The 16,696-nt window shown below is 44.6% G+C and overlaps 1 protein-coding gene across 1 annotated transcript in view; it reads right to left on the bottom strand.

Annotated features, from left to right (window-relative positions):
- Garnl3 (GTPase activating Rap/RanGAP domain like 3) overlaps positions 1-16,696 on the bottom strand; it is a 131,026-nt gene that overhangs the window by 57,769 nt on the left and 56,561 nt on the right. Inside the window, exons 5-6 of the mRNA XM_042681108.1 lie at positions 5,472-5,571; positions 3,765-3,883 (exon numbers count right to left, since the gene is read on the bottom strand). Of these exons, the coding sequence (XP_042537042.1) occupies positions 3,765-3,883; positions 5,472-5,571 (219 nt within the window). The remainder of the gene's footprint in view (positions 1-3,764; positions 3,884-5,471; positions 5,572-16,696) is intronic.

Genomic DNA, 16,696 nt, shown 5'->3' with positions numbered 1-16,696 from the left:
ACTTCCATCTCTGACGGATCCTCACCAGGCCACTGAAGAAACCAGGTCTGATCTTTCTCATTGCTCTACGAGAGGCATAAACACATGCTGTGCTGGGAAAGAAATCCTGCTCAGAGCTGATAGCATCTTCCCTTCCGCCCAACTCTTCAAGATACAGGTCCTTCTGTGAAATTGTGAGGAGCAGCTGAGCCATCTACTATACTTTGAAAGAGTAGCCCCCCAAGAGCCTTGGTGTTAAAGGCTCAGCCACAGGCGGGAGGCACTATTAGAAGGTGGTAAGATCTTTAAGGGGAGGACCTAGTAGGAGGTCTTAGATTACCGGTGGTGAGTCAGGGCACAGACAAACCAGGGCAAGATGAGGCGAGCACACTGCAGGCACACAGGTGTGAGCTGAGCATTTCTGTTCACATAACCGTTTGTGTGTGAGTGTGAGGCTATGCGTGTACATGGACAGACATCTTAGAAGAATGTTGTAAGATCACCTCTGAGTGGCTGGACTTTGATCCCTGTCTTTTTATAAACTGTATTGCATGGATGATTTTTTTTTTTTTTTTTTTTTACTGTCAGTGTGAATCGTTTTTATAAAAAGTCTTTTCTGTGTTTAGAGAAGAAGCCCAGCACAGACACACAGATTGTTTAAAGTAGGGTTGTCATTTTGCTATTTTTCTAACTGCTTTTTAGGACTTAACAGAAGGTGAGCTCCGGGCTGGGTGAGAGAGAGCGCAGTCCAGCACTGTGGGGCTCTCTCAGCCTCCAGACAGAAGCCAAGGAGGGCTTCAGAACCAACTTCTGCTAATATTTGGATCTTTTCAGTCCCTTCCCTCCCTTCAGCACTTGTGTTTGTAGCCAGGCAACACCTAGCTCTGGGTACAGGATATAGGGTCTAGGTAAGAGGCTTTGAGGAAGGCCGGGGCCCTGCTCAGTACAAGGGACTCCTCCGGATGCCAGCCTAAGCCTCCTTCACAATGGTCTTACAGTTTAAACCAAGAGTAACTCCACAGTGGGGCCCTTGCTGGTTCCTTCTGCTTGGAGCAGTTCCCTGCTTCCTCTTCTACTTTGTATAGATCTCTCTTTCAATGGCACCGCACAGGAAGCTTTCCCCATCTCTCATCTGCAGCCAGGCTCCAGGGTGATTTGCTACCTTTGTTCTCTTCAGGGTGCAGAGCACCATTTATAATGGACAGCAGCTTCAGAGATGAAAATAGATAAAAATTTCCTCCTGAATCTGTCCTATCCTCCCTCTCTCCCTCAGCACCTGGCAACCATTTAAAAGGATTTTTACTTCCTACAGGAAGAAGACACAATGCTGAGAACATCTATTCCAGACAGGCAGAGAGGGGAGAAACTACCTTTTCCTGCCTTTGTGGAAGGGAGGAAGAAGGGAGAGGCCTGGAAAACTAAGTGGATAGATGTCAGGGCCTTCCCAGGACAGGACTTGGATGAGCACAGCAAGGTCAGTCCTGGAGCACCTAGAGCATCTGGGAAGAGGCCCACTTCCTAGGCATGCCTTTCCCAGAAATGGGAGGTTCACGTGACATTTGTCAGAACTTGGTGAAGGGCAGAGGTGAGGTGGCTGCCAGTGTGGGTGACCAAAGAGATCATACTGTGTATAAAAGATGACACTCCTGTTTTCTGACATGTAGCCTATGGCTTGCAGGAAATGGTTGAGAGGCTCAGAGACTAGCAGAACCCTGGGACTAAGCCCAGGAGGGATATCATAAGAAGGAGTTAATGCTGGGGGCAGGTGCAAGACCAGTTAGCGCTCAGGAGTCCCTAGTTCAGAGATCAGACAATCACTCCACAAAAGAAAATCAGAAAAAATGTGGAGGCCGTGTGCACCCAAGGTCCTCTTCTGCTACCACAAGGCCCAAGTAGCCAAATACCAACCTCAAGGGGAACAGGAAGAGGAAGAAGCCTCCGAAAGACTGACTGTCCAGAGACAGAGGCATCTCAAAGCGAATACTGAAACCGTTAGAGAATGGAATGCTGCGATCAACAATCAAATAAACAAAATAAAACATAACTAGAAAACTGCCTGCCTGGTGCAGAAGATGAGAGGCTCTGGAGGAAGCCATGGCTACCTCTCACTAGCTCTCACTGAGCTGCTGCTGAGAAACCCGGCATGGTCTCCTATGTCTGTGGCTTGGGCTCTGCATCCAGTTCAGCTGTGCCCATTGCCTGATGGGCCCAGCTACGGTGGCACAGGGAGTGTGCGACACTTCTCTGCAGGAAATAATTTACTAGTAAGATTCAACATCTAATAGATTTTTACTCCAAACTTGCTTTAAAAAGGAAAAAAAGCTGGGCACTGGTGGCTCACGCCTGTAATTCTAGCTACTCAGAAGGCTGAGATCTGGGGACCACAGTTCAAAGCCAGCCAGAGTAGCAAAGTCCATGAGACCCTTATCTCCAACTAATCACCAGAAAACTGAAGTGGTGCTGTGGCTCAAGTGGTAGAGTGCTAGCCTTGAGCTGAAGAGCTCAGAGACAGGGCCCAGGCTCAGAGTTCAAGCCCCATGACCAAGCACACACAAAAATAAATAAATAAATAAATAAAAAAGGAAAAAAGCCCTAAAACATACCATTGGAGTTTATGTAGGTAGAGGTAGCATAGCTCAGAGGGTAAGCCAAACTCTGGTGTCATTTATTAATTTGCTTTGCTAGATTGTAGGTAAACTGAGGACACAGAAGACATGTTCTTAACTTTCATCAGTGCATACTTGAGTGTGAGAAATGATATGAGTCAGAGATTTACAAACAGAATTAATTATGTACAATGGTGGAGACCTTGAGCTCTGCCTGGTCTGCCCCCTACTAGCTGTGGCGTTGGCTATGCCATTTAATCTCCCTGACTGCAATGGTATCTACTAAGGTAATTGTCTAGAGGACTTAGTATAGCACCTGGCATATGGTAAGTGCTCAATAAGTATTAGATTGTATTGTTATTAGCATTAACTATTTTAAACCACTATAAAAAGTTTCTAATTACAGTTTGATGTGCAATTTGTCCTGGAGAATCTTTCTGGGATTTTTGAAGTTGCTACTGTTTTTTCTGTATGCATACATGCAGGTGTGTTTGTATGTATGTGTATTTTTTGGAATACCATGCTGTCTGTAAAAATTCTCCTCAAAGGAAAACAAATTTTAAAAATGAGTCAAAGACGAATCTGAGAATTAGCAGAAAGAGCTGAGGAAACAGGAGAAAAGGCAGCCATGTGTGTCCTGAGTGTCTCCAGGTGAAAGGGATTAGCTTCCAGCTTACTGCTCCAAGTAGGTGTTTGCAAACCCACCTTGCATTTGCTAGTTCATCTTCAATTATTCTTCTAACCCATACAAGTGATGAAAGGTGGGGTCTAAGGCAGACCCTAGCAGAGTGGTGGCTGTCATAGTTGGCTGAGCACTGCACAAAGACAGGAGGAGCACAGCCCAGCACTTGCTCTGTTGGCTGAAGGTGAGCCAATTCACTGCATTCAGTGTCAGGTAAGGTTAATAACCTGAAACCTCTAAAAAACAGACTTCTGTCTTCCCAGAGGCCAGGACAGAGAGAAATGAACCCATCCCATTAGTGGCTTATAGATAAGGAAGAAGTTCCTCCTAATGTCAGAGCTTGCAGTCTTATCTCAGACTAGAATAACCCTGAAATATCCAAACTGCCAGAATCTCACAGAAAAAGGTTTCGCTAGGCCTCTGCTGCCAACTATGGACAATGTTGCCAACTAAACTTTGGATCGTGAGGAGACTGCAAGTGTAAGCCAGGCACTTACTGTTTTCCTCCAAAGAATTGCACGGTATTGAGGGACACGCTGATTGTTCTGGTCAGAAAGAGTCACAGACAAGAAGAAGGGACTCTTCTCTGCATCGTTCCCAATGTAATTCTGATGGACTGGAAGAAGAACAGGTTTAGAACAGTGAGAGTATAGCCTGACAGGTTCCTGGAGTCATCCTTACCAGGGGATGCAGCTTAGCCCTTCTAGCATGCTCAGGGATCCAGAATAATCTCAAACTGGTTCACTAGGATCCAGCTCACCATCTCTCATCATGCGCTCCCCTTCCCTTGCCAGTGGTTGGCTCAGCAATGAACATGTGACCCAACACTGGCCAATGAGACAGGAGGAGACCTCTTATCAAGGGGCTTCTGAAGCCGGTTTTTCACTCTCAAGATGGCCTCCCTCCACTGGACATGGTAGTTCTTAGAAGTGATGCCTGGAATTGCCACAGCCATCTTGTAACCCTGAGGAGGGCCAAGGTGCCACAATAAGGATGGCAAAGCATAGGAGGGGGAAGGGCCTGGATCCTTAACCTCCCTGGACCTTTGAAGGCCTTAGCTTGAGAGCCCACCCTTGCTCTACCCCTTCTTGTTTAAGCCAGTTTGAGTCAGGCTTTCTGTTATATGCAGTCGGTGACGTCTACACTCATAGCACTATTTTTCTGTGAGACCACTGCTGTGTTGAGCACTATGTTGCACACCTACACAGCTTTTTTGCTGATTTCCTTCTTTATAAGTGCTTCTCTTTTCCCCTGCCTACTCATGTAAATTCTGCCTGGCCAAATACATGAACTTCTTAGAGTAGTACTCTAAGATTTCTTAAAGGATATGAGAAGACTTTTCTTAAATGAACTGAGAAGACCTTCTCATTTCATAGTCCAGGCATCCTATTTTCTACAAATGAGAGCATTAGCTCAATAAGTATTTTCTCTAACTCATTTTGATCCCACAGGTTTGATGGTCCTTCCTGTCCAACATCTTGTCACTAACCATCTTGTGATCCTTCACTCTAAATGTACAGTGTCTAAAAGCTAACAGAAAAGAGTTCTTGGGGGTGCTGGCTATGGGCACATCTCATTGAAACTTCTGTTCAAACCTTCTGGGCAGGGCCTAGTAATAGGGAAACTGAGTCTCAGTGAGGTAGGGTAACTGCGTAAGGTCCTGTGGTGTATCACAGCAGAACCATGGTGCAAGCCCATTCTACATGAGCCTTTGTGACATGACCTCACTATCACACACTGCCTGGCAGATGGTTTTTCACTGATGACTAAGTGAGCCAGAACAGCAGAATGCCTGCAGTGCTACAGGAGCTCTGGGCACTGATTCTCACCCCTGGTGCCTTCAACTAAATGTCCAAAAGTCACTTTAGGTAGAGAGCTTACTTTGCACATTTCAAAGTTGTTTTACTAACCTAAATTTCTTCTTCTCTAAGTACCTATTCAGATGACTGAATCCCCTTTAACTCCCCAGGATTAGAAGTAAAAAAAAAAAAGTAGAGAAAACAAAGCAACCAAAAAAGAAGAGAAAGCAAAGCCAAAAATCAAGGGTACTCTTAAGGCTGACTCTGAGCTGCCCCCTTGACCTCTATCGGTGGGCTGCGGGTGGGCTGCCTACCTGAGCTGCATGCTCACACCAGGCCCCACCTCGTCAGCACCTGTTTCCCCTTGAGCATCCTTCTTCCCCACCACCACGATGGCATAATTACCTTGTCCTAAGAAATACTTGAAATACCATCTGGTGTGGTACTCTGGGTTCTCTAAGTGCACGTCTGTTCTTCGCCAAGTACCTGGCAGAGTGGTTGCATTCTGTAATGGAAGAGTTGTGCTATTAGGAGACTTATTTAGAAAGCAAACCAGAAACTGGCAATGAATCTGAAAACACCATTGTTCAAAGCACATACACACAAGAGCTGTCACCACGTGTCCTTGTTAGAAGACAGTACACATTCACATCTCAGAAGAATTCTGGAGGTCTGCGGGTGCAGGAGAAAGCACGGAGTGGCCTGGTGAGTTCTAACCTGAACATAGGCACCTCCCCTTTTCTGGTACCCAGGCTTCACAACGTTTGGGGCTAGTGTCCCCTACAGGCATATTTTACTCAAATCCATATGCTTTGTAGAACTTCATACGCATGTAATAAAAAGTATCCAACTGATGTGAGGAATGTGTTTCGATACAAGGAATAACTAAAATCCAAAGATATTCAATACGAATGCTTTGCTAAGTTTTATGTATTTTTCTTACCGAAGGGAATCATAGTGCACACACAGTTTTGGAACCTGCCTTTTCACTTAGTGTATTTTCCCATGTCAGTCAACACACTTCTGCAATGGCAACCTTAGACAGGGTTGCTATATAGCCCAGGCAGGCTCAAACTTCTTGTCTTAGCCTCCCATGGGCTGGAACTATAGGCAGGCACCACTTATCCGCAATGTTAATATTAGTGGCCCTGTTCTAAATTATTATACAGATGCAATAGAACATTTAAGGATTGTAAATTGTTATAAAGTTGTGAAGAGCATCTAGTGTCATTTTATGCACACTTAGTAATCCATATCTAGGGTAGATTCTTAGATGTTGAATTGCATTGCCAAAGGACATGCTTCTCATCAATGATCTATATGGTACCAGTCTGACATCTAGGAAGACTGGTACAAAATCAGAGTTCCTCAGTGGAGGCTGATGTGCCATTTCCCTAAATGGCGTGGCACTGTCTGCCCAATTTAAAGCAAAAATATCATCTCAGTGTTGTGTGCATTTTGTGTCTGTATTTCAGATGGATTGAACATTTCCTTCATATTTATTACCCATTTACACTTCTCCTTTTATGCATTATCTGTGTCAGATTCCTTATCATTGTATGGCCTGTTTTCTTAATTATTGATAAAGTACTTAAAATAGATGGAAAACATTTTTTTCTGACTGAATTTTTCCTTTTCATTTTGTTTACAGTGATTTTGGCCATTGATATATTTGAATATTTTGCTCTTATGGCTCCTATCTTTAGTATCATGTTATAAAATCCTTCCCCATACCACTGTCATTGGAACTATTTACCTCTATATTCCAGATGTCATGAAAATTTAACTTTTCTATTTCATTCTGTAATCTGTCTAGTGTTTATTTTCATGTGTGCTATGGCGTATAGATCAATTTCCCCTGGAAATGTACCAACAGACCCCACTGTAATTGTTGAGTACTGTCATTTCCAGCCTTTATGAGGCTTTGAATACCTTTACAGAAATGTCTGAACTGTCCACAGCTCACTGTGCAAGCTTTCCATTTATCTGAACGCCTGGATGCTGCTCTCTTGGAGCTCTGTGGCCATCTACATGGAGTCATGTAATGACCACCCACAATGAGGGCACAGGCTTTCTAATGAACTTGCTGCTAGTGATCCTATTACATATTTGTGATAGGTTTTGTGATCATACCAAAGAATTTCTGTCATGATCATATTGAAGAATTTTGCAAAGAGACCTCAGGAATGAATATTAAATGTTATCAAAAGCCTTTTTTTTTTTTTTTTCAGGGAGAGGCAAGTCTTGAGAAAGCAGGTGAAATGAAGGACATCCTGGTGATGTAATGCAGCGCACATAGCAACAGCTCTTCCCACATTGAACAGCTCTTGGGTTTCTGCAATCCCTCTCCTAGCTGAGGGTGTACTGTTTGTTTAATAAGCAATGACTGATGTATAGAGTTGTTCATGAGATGAGCTGCTTCTCTGTAGTCATTTCTGTCTTGCTTTCAGGCTTGTGTTGGTTTATGACAGAAATGAGGGCGCTTTTTGTCTTTGCCATCGTCCGGAAACACTGACATTATTGAGCGCTCTAAATGCCAAGTATCAGGCGAAGCACTTTACATGCATTATCTCCAACGCCACCGCCAACTCTCTGAGATTCTATTTTAACTCCTTTCTTCCGGTGAGGAAGTGGAGACGGAGGGAGTGTAAGTGTGTCGCCTAGGACGCAGAGGTAACCAGCGGCAGAGCTGGAACTGAAGCCAGTTCTCATTTCAGAGGTGCTTTCTTTTCTTTTTTAATCTTAGCCATTACATCATCTTTTGTGCCCTTTTTTATGTTCTGTCTTTTTAACCTGTTTGGGAGTAAAACTGTGGGTTCAAGTTTTTTTTTTTCTACATCATTGTGCTGTTTGGGGGTTTTCTTGATTTTTTTTTAAAATAGCTATTTCTACATGTATGTGTATAATTACATTTTTATTTAGAAATCATTTTAAGTGTGCATAAACACTGCTGATAATGTTTTAGTACACTGGCTTGTTTGATCCGTCTCTTGCAAGGTTTTGTTCTGTCTCTGACAAACCAGATAGTCTGTCTGTCTGTCTGTCTGTCTGTCTGTCTGTCTGTCTATCTGTCTCTCTCTCTCTCTCCCCCCCCTCTCTCACACACATATACATCTTTTTTTTTTTCTGAACCATTCAAGGTATTTTCTTACCTATCCACAATGCAGCTTTATCATGGTCTGTGGACTGAATATCCACATGATATCCACATGATAATTTTCCATCTTTATTCCAAACTAACCAGCTGATTCACACATAAGCCATTTACCCTGTCATTATATGATCATTTTGTAATCATGTCTCTTCAGGGTCCCTTCACCTGCAACATTTCTACCATTTCTAGACACTTTTCTTTTTTCTGACACGGACAGTTGTGTTTGGTTTTGGTGGCATTGAGGTTTGAACTTAGGGCTTTGCACTGGACAGGTCGGTCCTCTACCACTTCAGCCACATCCCCAGTGACAAGGACAATTCTGAAGAGTGCAGCAATGTCCCTTCCTTAGTGCAGGTGGTCATGATATTGGGGTCTGCACACCTGGCTGGAACAACAGGCAGGTGAGGGTTGTCCTGAGCATCTCAAGATAAACACACTCCCGCTGTCCATCATTTCTTTGTTCATCAGTTCTGACTGCCTAGTGGAGATGTGCCTTCTTCATTCTCGCCTACTGTGGAGACTGGACTCATATTGACAGCCACCCATTGTCTAAACATGGCCCTGGCAGGATTTCTGGTCCACAGCTCTTTCCACTATGCCACCAGGCAGGGTGTAGCTCACCGGTCAGCATCAGCCACCAGCTGACCACACAGAGGGGAAACCAGCTCAGGATGCTGGCCTGACTACTTCACTATGTAATCTTGTATATTTTATTTTGTACATTTAAAAACATTACTGCAGACCAGGAGCAGTGCTTTATACCTGTAATCCCAGCTAGTCCAGAGGTAGAGATTGGGAGAACTGCAGTTCATGAAGTCAGCCAACACAAAAAACTATTAATAAGTTGAGCATGGTGGTATAGGGCTTCTTATCTCAGCTACATGTGAGGCCATAGCTAGGAGGACCACAATACGAGTCTTTTCTGGGCAAAAACACTAAACTCTGTCTAAAAAATAACTAAAGAAAAACAGGACTGGGGACAGTGGTTCAGACAGAGGGCTAAGGGTGGCCATGTGGCGTGGGCGGGTCTGCACAGGGGCACAATGCAGCCAGCCTGGCTGCGGGCAGTGGCATGGCTCATTCACCCAGAACAAACTGTTAATCATGAGGCCTTTTTTTTTTAAATAAAGGGATTAAAAAGATACCTATTTAACTTTCATCTGCACTGAATACTTAACTGAAATAGAGGAAAAAATCCAACACCCTTAAAGTTGTGAGTCTCACAGAGCAAGACACTTTCTGTCTCTTGTTAACAGCACACACAATAAGGTGCAAAGACCATAATACACACAGGAGTTCGCAAAATAAGCAGAGAGTAAGCACCTCCTGCCTCCCAGAACCCCAGAAGGCCAACTCTGAAAATAAATGCTGGCTTCCGATGGGCATAGCAGCAGAGGGCAGTGTGCAGCCAAATGAGTTTTTTCATGTCTCCACCCTTGCCACCACCTCCTGGGTCCACACAGAAAACAGTTTCAGCACCACAGACAGCTCCCACGTTCATTTTTCCTGTTATTACCCCAGCACAGGCCCAGAGAGAGCCAGTATTCTGGCTTCCCCATCACCAATATCTACCCCTCTTGCCTGCTTTTGAACTTCACAGAAATGAAATCACAGCAGGTGCAGTCACGTGAGTCAGGCTCTCTGTCATGTCAGGGACATCTGTTACTCCTTCATCAGTGGCCTGTTCTTTTTCATCACCACATGGGCCATAGGATGAATGCCACAACCCAGATATTATTCTCCAGTTGGTGGACACTGGAATTGAGTGTGATTTTCACTAAGTGCAAAGCCAACTGGGTGTTACTGGCTCACATCTGTAATCCCTGTTACTGGGGAGGCTGAGACCTGGAGGATTAAAGTTCAAAGCCAGCCCAGGTAGAAAAGGCTGTAAGACTCTAAGTAACCATTTTTGTTAAATTGATCTCAAATACATTCAAGCAGGGATCCACGCAGTGCAGACACTCAGGCTACAGACAGATCCGTAGCTTTCCACAATCCCGTGGTGTTTGCAGCCTCTTCCACATTCCTGCAGTGTCTGCATTCTCTTCCACAATCGTGCAGTGTCTATAGTCTTCCAGAGCAAGCTTAACACAATGGATGCACTTAACTAAATTTTTTTGGGGGGGGAGGGCTGGTCCTGGAGCTTGAATTCTGGGCCTAGGTGCTGTCCTTGAGCTTCTTTTTGTTTAATGTTAGCACTCTACCACTTGAGACACAGCACCACTTCTGGCTTTTTCTGAGTAGTTTATTGGAGATAAGAGTCTTACAGACTTTCCTGACCAGGCTGGCTTTGAACCGTGATCCTCAGATTTCAGCCTTCTAGTAGCTATGATTATAGACATGAGCCACTGGCGCTCGGCCACTTAACTGATTTGAATTCAGCTCCTAGTCGAAGTTGCTAAGGTAACAGTGGCAGAGCTTCTTTAAAAAAGAAGCTAAAAATTTCTGAACTGTAAGTATAAACATAGATATAAACTAGCTATAAAAAAGTGAAACTACCTGGGCACTGGTGGCTCATGCCTATAATCCTAGCTACTCAGGAGGCTGAGATCTGAGGATCCAGGTTCAAAGCCAGCCTGGGGAGGAAAGTCCGTAAGACCCTTATCATCTCCAATTAACCACCAGAAAACCAGAAGTGGTGCTGTGGCTCAAATGGTAGAGTGCCCATCTTGAGCTGAAGAGCTGAGGGACAGTGTGGCCAGGCCCAGAGCTCAAGCCCCACGACCAACAAAAACAACAAAAAAAATGAAAAATCAAAGTTCTTACCTCTTTCCCCTCCTCTCTGCCCCACTCCCTGTCTTTTCCCTTATTTAATATCCCAATGCTTCCAGATTGACTTGGATCATCTCAGACGTCTGCTATGCATTTACAAAGATGTGTTCACATGTCACGTCCACATGCTACCACACATTCAGCACACACACACACAACTACATACACACAACTCATTTTTATAAATGAGACTATAGTATATGTATCTATTAGACAGTACTAGGGTTGGACTTGAGGCCTTGTCCTAGCTAGGTAAGTGCTCTGGTCTCAGATTATGATCCTTCTATTTGATTCCCACTGTAGCTGAAATAACAGGAATATGTCATCATGGCCAGACTTTTCTGTTGAGATGGGTTCTCACAAACTTTTCTTTTGCCTGGCTGACCTACAGCTTTGATCTTTCCAGTATCAGGTCTTACACAGATGGGATGCCATACCTCCTAGCCCAGCTATTGGTTGACAAAAGAGTCTCCTAAATCTTTTTTTTTTTCCTGCCTGGCCTTGAACTGCTATCTTTCTGATTTCTGCCTCATAGATAACTAGGAGTGCAGGCATGAACTACTGTTGCTCAAGTAACTTTGTGCTTAATAACTACATAGGTTCTGTTTTAAATATTTAAACACTTCCACTGACTATAGATGTTAAGACATGTAACTAGTAAAGAAGAGCATAATCTGGAAAGTTCTGATCCTCCAATTTCTTTCCTGGCCTCTCACTGTCATTTTCTAGAAGTAAATACTGTGAAATTCTAGGTCCTTTTATAAATTTTCTTGCATATGGACGTTTATTTAAAAAATGGAAATAGGATGGTAGCATGCAAATTACCCTGCAATTCTCCTTTATGTCCAGTGCTGTAACTTAAATGTCTTTCTGTGGTGGTACATACACTTTTTTCTTTTCAGTACTAAGTCAGGTGCTCTACCACTTGAGCCATTCTATCAGTCCCTCTTCGTGCGTGTGTGTGTGTGTGTGTGTGTGTGTGTTGGTTATTTTGAATAGAGTCTTGCTTTATGCCTTTGCCAGTATTTGATCCCCCTAAACACGTTTCTCCATGCCACTGGAATGACAGGCATGTTCTATCACACTCAGCCATTGGACAAGATGGAGGCCTGTGAACTTATTTGCCTGGGGTGGACTTGAACTTTGATTCCCCCAATATCTACTTCCTAAGTAGCTATGATTACAGGCATGAGTCACTGTTCTCAGTTCCTCTTCATTCTTTCCAAAAGCTAGACTAAGCAAGCATTCCAGTGTGTAGAGGACCCTAATTTATACCATCATTTCTCAACTGCTAGAAACTGAGGTTGTTTCCAGTTCTTTGTCCTATTTTAAATATTGCTGCAATACACAGGAAACAGAACTGCTGGCCAAATGGCATTTAATATTTTTAGTTATTGCTAATTGCCCTCCCAAAAGACTGAACAAATTTCCCTATTCCCCAATAGTGTATGAGAAAATCCTCCCTGTGCTAACCAAGAGATCTGTAAAAATCGGGGTATTGTCTCTTCTGCTCTGCCATGAAACACCATGCAGGTGAGGGTGTCCCGAGCTCTGTGTAACCCCAGGATCTCCACTATATCAAGATGTGACCTCATGTGAAAATGACAATCACCAGATACAGCCTGGGACTGGGGAGGCAGTGCATGGTAGACTTTGTAATGGAGACTGGGATTTCCAGCAAGGAGGTGGACAGGCCAGCTCTCCAGTAATGGTGTGCAGCATACCTGAAACTCTGCATTCAGACCTCATTTGAAGGGTTCAGGGTGTGTGAGGGGTATGGCTCAATGGTAACACCTGCCTAGTATGCATGAGCCCCAAGGTTTGACCCCCAACACTGTAAACAAGCCACAAAAGATAAACACAGAAAAGGTTCATCACCTTGATAAACCATCCCAACTTGATCATTATATGAGATATATAGAATCAAAATTTCCATTGTAGCCAATAAAGATGCATAATTATTATGTCAGCTAAAAAGAAATAATTTTCCAATCAAAACTCTGTTACACAGTATGCACTTGGGAAGTACCCACTCACTTTTTACAATTATTACCAAAATTGCAGACACTGGACAAGAAACCAGTAGAGAGGGAGTAGTCTACAGAAGGGTTAATATGGGTGACTATTTATAAATGTTTACAATAAGATAATGAAGAGATTCATGTGATCTCACACGTGTGAGGACCAGTAATGAGGATAGGATGGATGCTAGAAGGTTTGTCATCTGGCAGAGGGCTCTGCTGACAGCAGGGGCCACAGAGAACAAAAATAGGAATTCTGAGTGGAAAATATAATTAGGCAAGTTCTGTTCAGTGGAAAGAACGTCCTAGCAATTAGATTCTGAAAGGGAGATATTTTTTTTTTGCATAGGGATGTGGAATAACAGGAAATACGCATTTGATTTTGAACCCTGGTTCCTGACATAGAGCGCCTAGACAAACCCTGTGGCATTTTCCAGGTGGGAAGGGTGACAGGAACCCTTTTGTTCTAAGCAGGTGGCTCTTGGTAGCCTTGGGATGGGGACTGGTTGCTGGAGAACAAGTTGGTCACTAACGCCTGTGACACCTCTGAAGCCCCCTAAGCTAATGCCTGGGGGCTCATGGAACCCTGGCCAGTGGACACTCTGATGAGGACACGGCAGCTGGGAGAGGGTCTCACCAGCCCCCGCCCCTTACCACGCACAAGGCTCCCGATGAATGCTCCTCAGTTACACTATTGATAATAAGCCAGTGATGATGAGTACTGTGAGTCCTTCTAGCCAATTATGGGGCTGGAGGAGGGGGTTGTGGTGTAAGAGGGCAGTCTCAAATGCTTAGGTGCACTTTAGCAGGTACATGGAGCAGGAGACACAGCCTGTGTGCAGCTGGGATGCTGAATTATGCACTCAGCAGAAGAGTTCACCCCGAGATGATTAGACACCATGGTGTACGTACAGCAGCTCCTCTGTGCTCTGGTGACCACCAGTGGCTTTGCCAGGAATCTGCAGCTCCACCCAGAAGACTGAAGGTCTCAAGCTAAGCATTTAGTTTAAAGGCAGTGGGTGGAGGTGTGGCTCAGTTGGTAGAGCACTAGCCAAAGAATGAAAGCATCAGGTATTGAGTTTGAGTTTCAGTCCTGGACCACCCCTCTACTCCCCCCCCCCCCCCCCCCCCCGCCACACACACAAAAGAATAGCTTAAAGGCAGCTAGCAAAAGCAAACTAAAACCCTCTATATCAAAAGGGTTTATAACTCCTTACAGACCTTATATTATTCCTAAAAATTAAAATTTAAGAATATCATATAACTATGAATCCAAGCACATTAAAAAAATCACACTCAGCTGGAAAAAGAGAGGCAGAAAGAGAGAGGGAGAGGAGGAAGAGGAAGGGAAGAGAAGAGGGAGGAGAGGGGGAGGGAGAAGGGAGAGGAAAAAAGGGAGAAGGGTTTGGACGAGAACAGAGAACCACGGAACCCCTCAGAGATTGAAATGAGCATTCTCCAGAGAATAAAAGGATTAGACAGACAATGCTAAAAGCAAGCAAACAAACAAACAAAAAGCTGAAGTTATGTGAAGAGGACAGCAGTGTAAGACGTGACCAAGCCCCTCTGGCTAAGCAGGTAGTGGTTTCTCACTCTCGGAAGCCTGGACACAATCAAATCTAAGACAGCTGTGCTTCAAAGGACACATCAAGAAAGGAAAAAAATCCACAGAAAGGGAGAAAATGTCTGAAAAATCAGGTGTCTCAGAAGAGTCTAATATGTAGACTTACAAAGGTCTTTAAAAAAATTCTTGTTGTCAGTACTAGAGTACTCGGAGCCGTGCTTGTAAAGGACTCATAATTGAAAATAACAGGACAATTAACCCAATACTGAAGTTGCTTTGCAATTCATTCATGAATTTGAAAGAAAATAGGTTTTTATTTTATTTTTCTGGTGCTGGTCCTGGGGCTTGAATTCGGGACCTGGATGCTATCCCTTAGATTTTTTTTGCTCAAGCCTAGCACTCTACCACTTGAGCTACACAGCTCCATTTCTGGCATTTCTGGTGGTGAACTGGAGATAACAGTCTCACAGACTTTCTTGCCTGGGCTGGCTTTGAATCTTGATCCTCAGATCTCAGCCTCCAGAGTAGCTAGGATGACAGATGTGAGTCACCAGCACCTGGCTTGAAATTTTAAAATTGTTTGATCCTCCCTTTCTTCTTCCTCCTCTTTCTCCTCCCCCTCTTCCTCCTCCTCCTCTCCCCCTTCTTTGGTAGTACTAGGTATTAAAACAAGCTATGCCCCTAGACCTTTTCATTTTTATTTTGCTTTTGAGGAAGGGTCTTGATAACTTTGCTTTGGACATAAATTCACAATCTTCCTGCTTCTGCCTCTTGAGTAGCTGGGATTACAGATGTGTGCCACCAAGTCAGGCTGTTGTATTGAATCTTCTGTTCTACTAACTGCTCTGACCCAGACAAACCAATTTCTTTTCCTTTGTGTGTCAAGTGCCTTTAGGTCTTGTCTCAGACTGGGTAAAAGGCCAGGAGCTTATAACTAAGGACCATCACCATGAGCCTAAGCAGGGTGCTTCAGTTGAGAACTCATGCTTAATGGCTTTGGTGGAAATAGAATCTAAGACAGCATTTGATCCCAGGATCAGTATTCCAAAGAGCAGTAGGAGCCAGGCCTGTCCGCAGAGATGGGTGGAATCAGCACCTTTCCATGTGGTTCCAGCAGCCAGTGCATGGTGCACGGTATCACACTCCAGAGCCACTCCGACCACAACCCAGCCAGGACCTAAAACCTGTCCTGGTGTGTGGCAGAGCCAGGTGACAACCAAGTGAGCCGTGTTTTGTGACAAAGTATAGGGTGGCCCCAGTACCACATGATGGCTCTGTTTATGTCCTTTCCTGCAGACCCAGGTCCCAGTGGGGGCCAGGGCTCTGCTTAGGTGGCTTGGGGGCAGGTGGTGCAGTGTCATCCTGTGCCAAGTTGACATTCTGCACAACTGGTGGCAGCAGGCCAGTGTCCCAGCGGCCACAGAGCTTAGGTCTCCCAGGAGAGACAGCATGGTGGCTGCTGGCTTTTGGAACCCTAAAAAAAAAACAGGGCTTGATGCTTCTGTGCCTGGCTCAGCAGGGAGGGAGGCAGGCAGCCTGCTGTGTATGGTGGTGGTGGTGGTGGGGATACGGTCCCCTCTCAGGAGCTAGGCCACACGGGGAGAAAGGGCTGCCGTGAGCATGGGAGTGAGTGGGGCAGCTGACAGCATTCTGGTGGAATGAGGGGGCACCTATTCAGGGACTAGCCCAGATCAGGAATGGCAAGGGCTCAGGCCCAAGGGGAAGGTGAGTAATGACTTCTCAAATCCTGTGGCCTTTCAAGTTTAATCTATAGAATTCGCTACTGGAAGTGGTCAGGAAAGCCATGGTGGCAATATGGCAGTGGTTACCATAACAACAACCATCATTAATTATATCCTCAGAGTGAAGACAAAGTTTATGGTCAGAACTTTTGTGCAGTTCCCTCCTAGACCCTAGACCTGTTCATATGGCAGTGCCCTGCTGAGCAGTCTGGCAAAGTGGAGAGAGGAGTTGGGACCCCAAAAGGTTCTGTGCTGTCAGAACAACTTTGTGTATCTACCTGGTTCTATGATAGATCTTTTAAAGGATTGTATTACCCAATTACTAGCACCTTCCATGCTGGTGGTAACACTCCTCTCCTCTTACCTGCTTCAAGCAA

This window comes from Dipodomys spectabilis, unplaced genomic scaffold (assembly GCF_019054845.1).
Source record: "Dipodomys spectabilis isolate Male_0828 unplaced genomic scaffold, ASM1905484v1 ptg000067l, whole genome shotgun sequence".
Taxonomy (NCBI): Eukaryota; Metazoa; Chordata; class Mammalia; order Rodentia; family Heteromyidae; genus Dipodomys; species Dipodomys spectabilis.
This window is presented reverse-complemented; position numbering and strand designations above follow the sequence as displayed.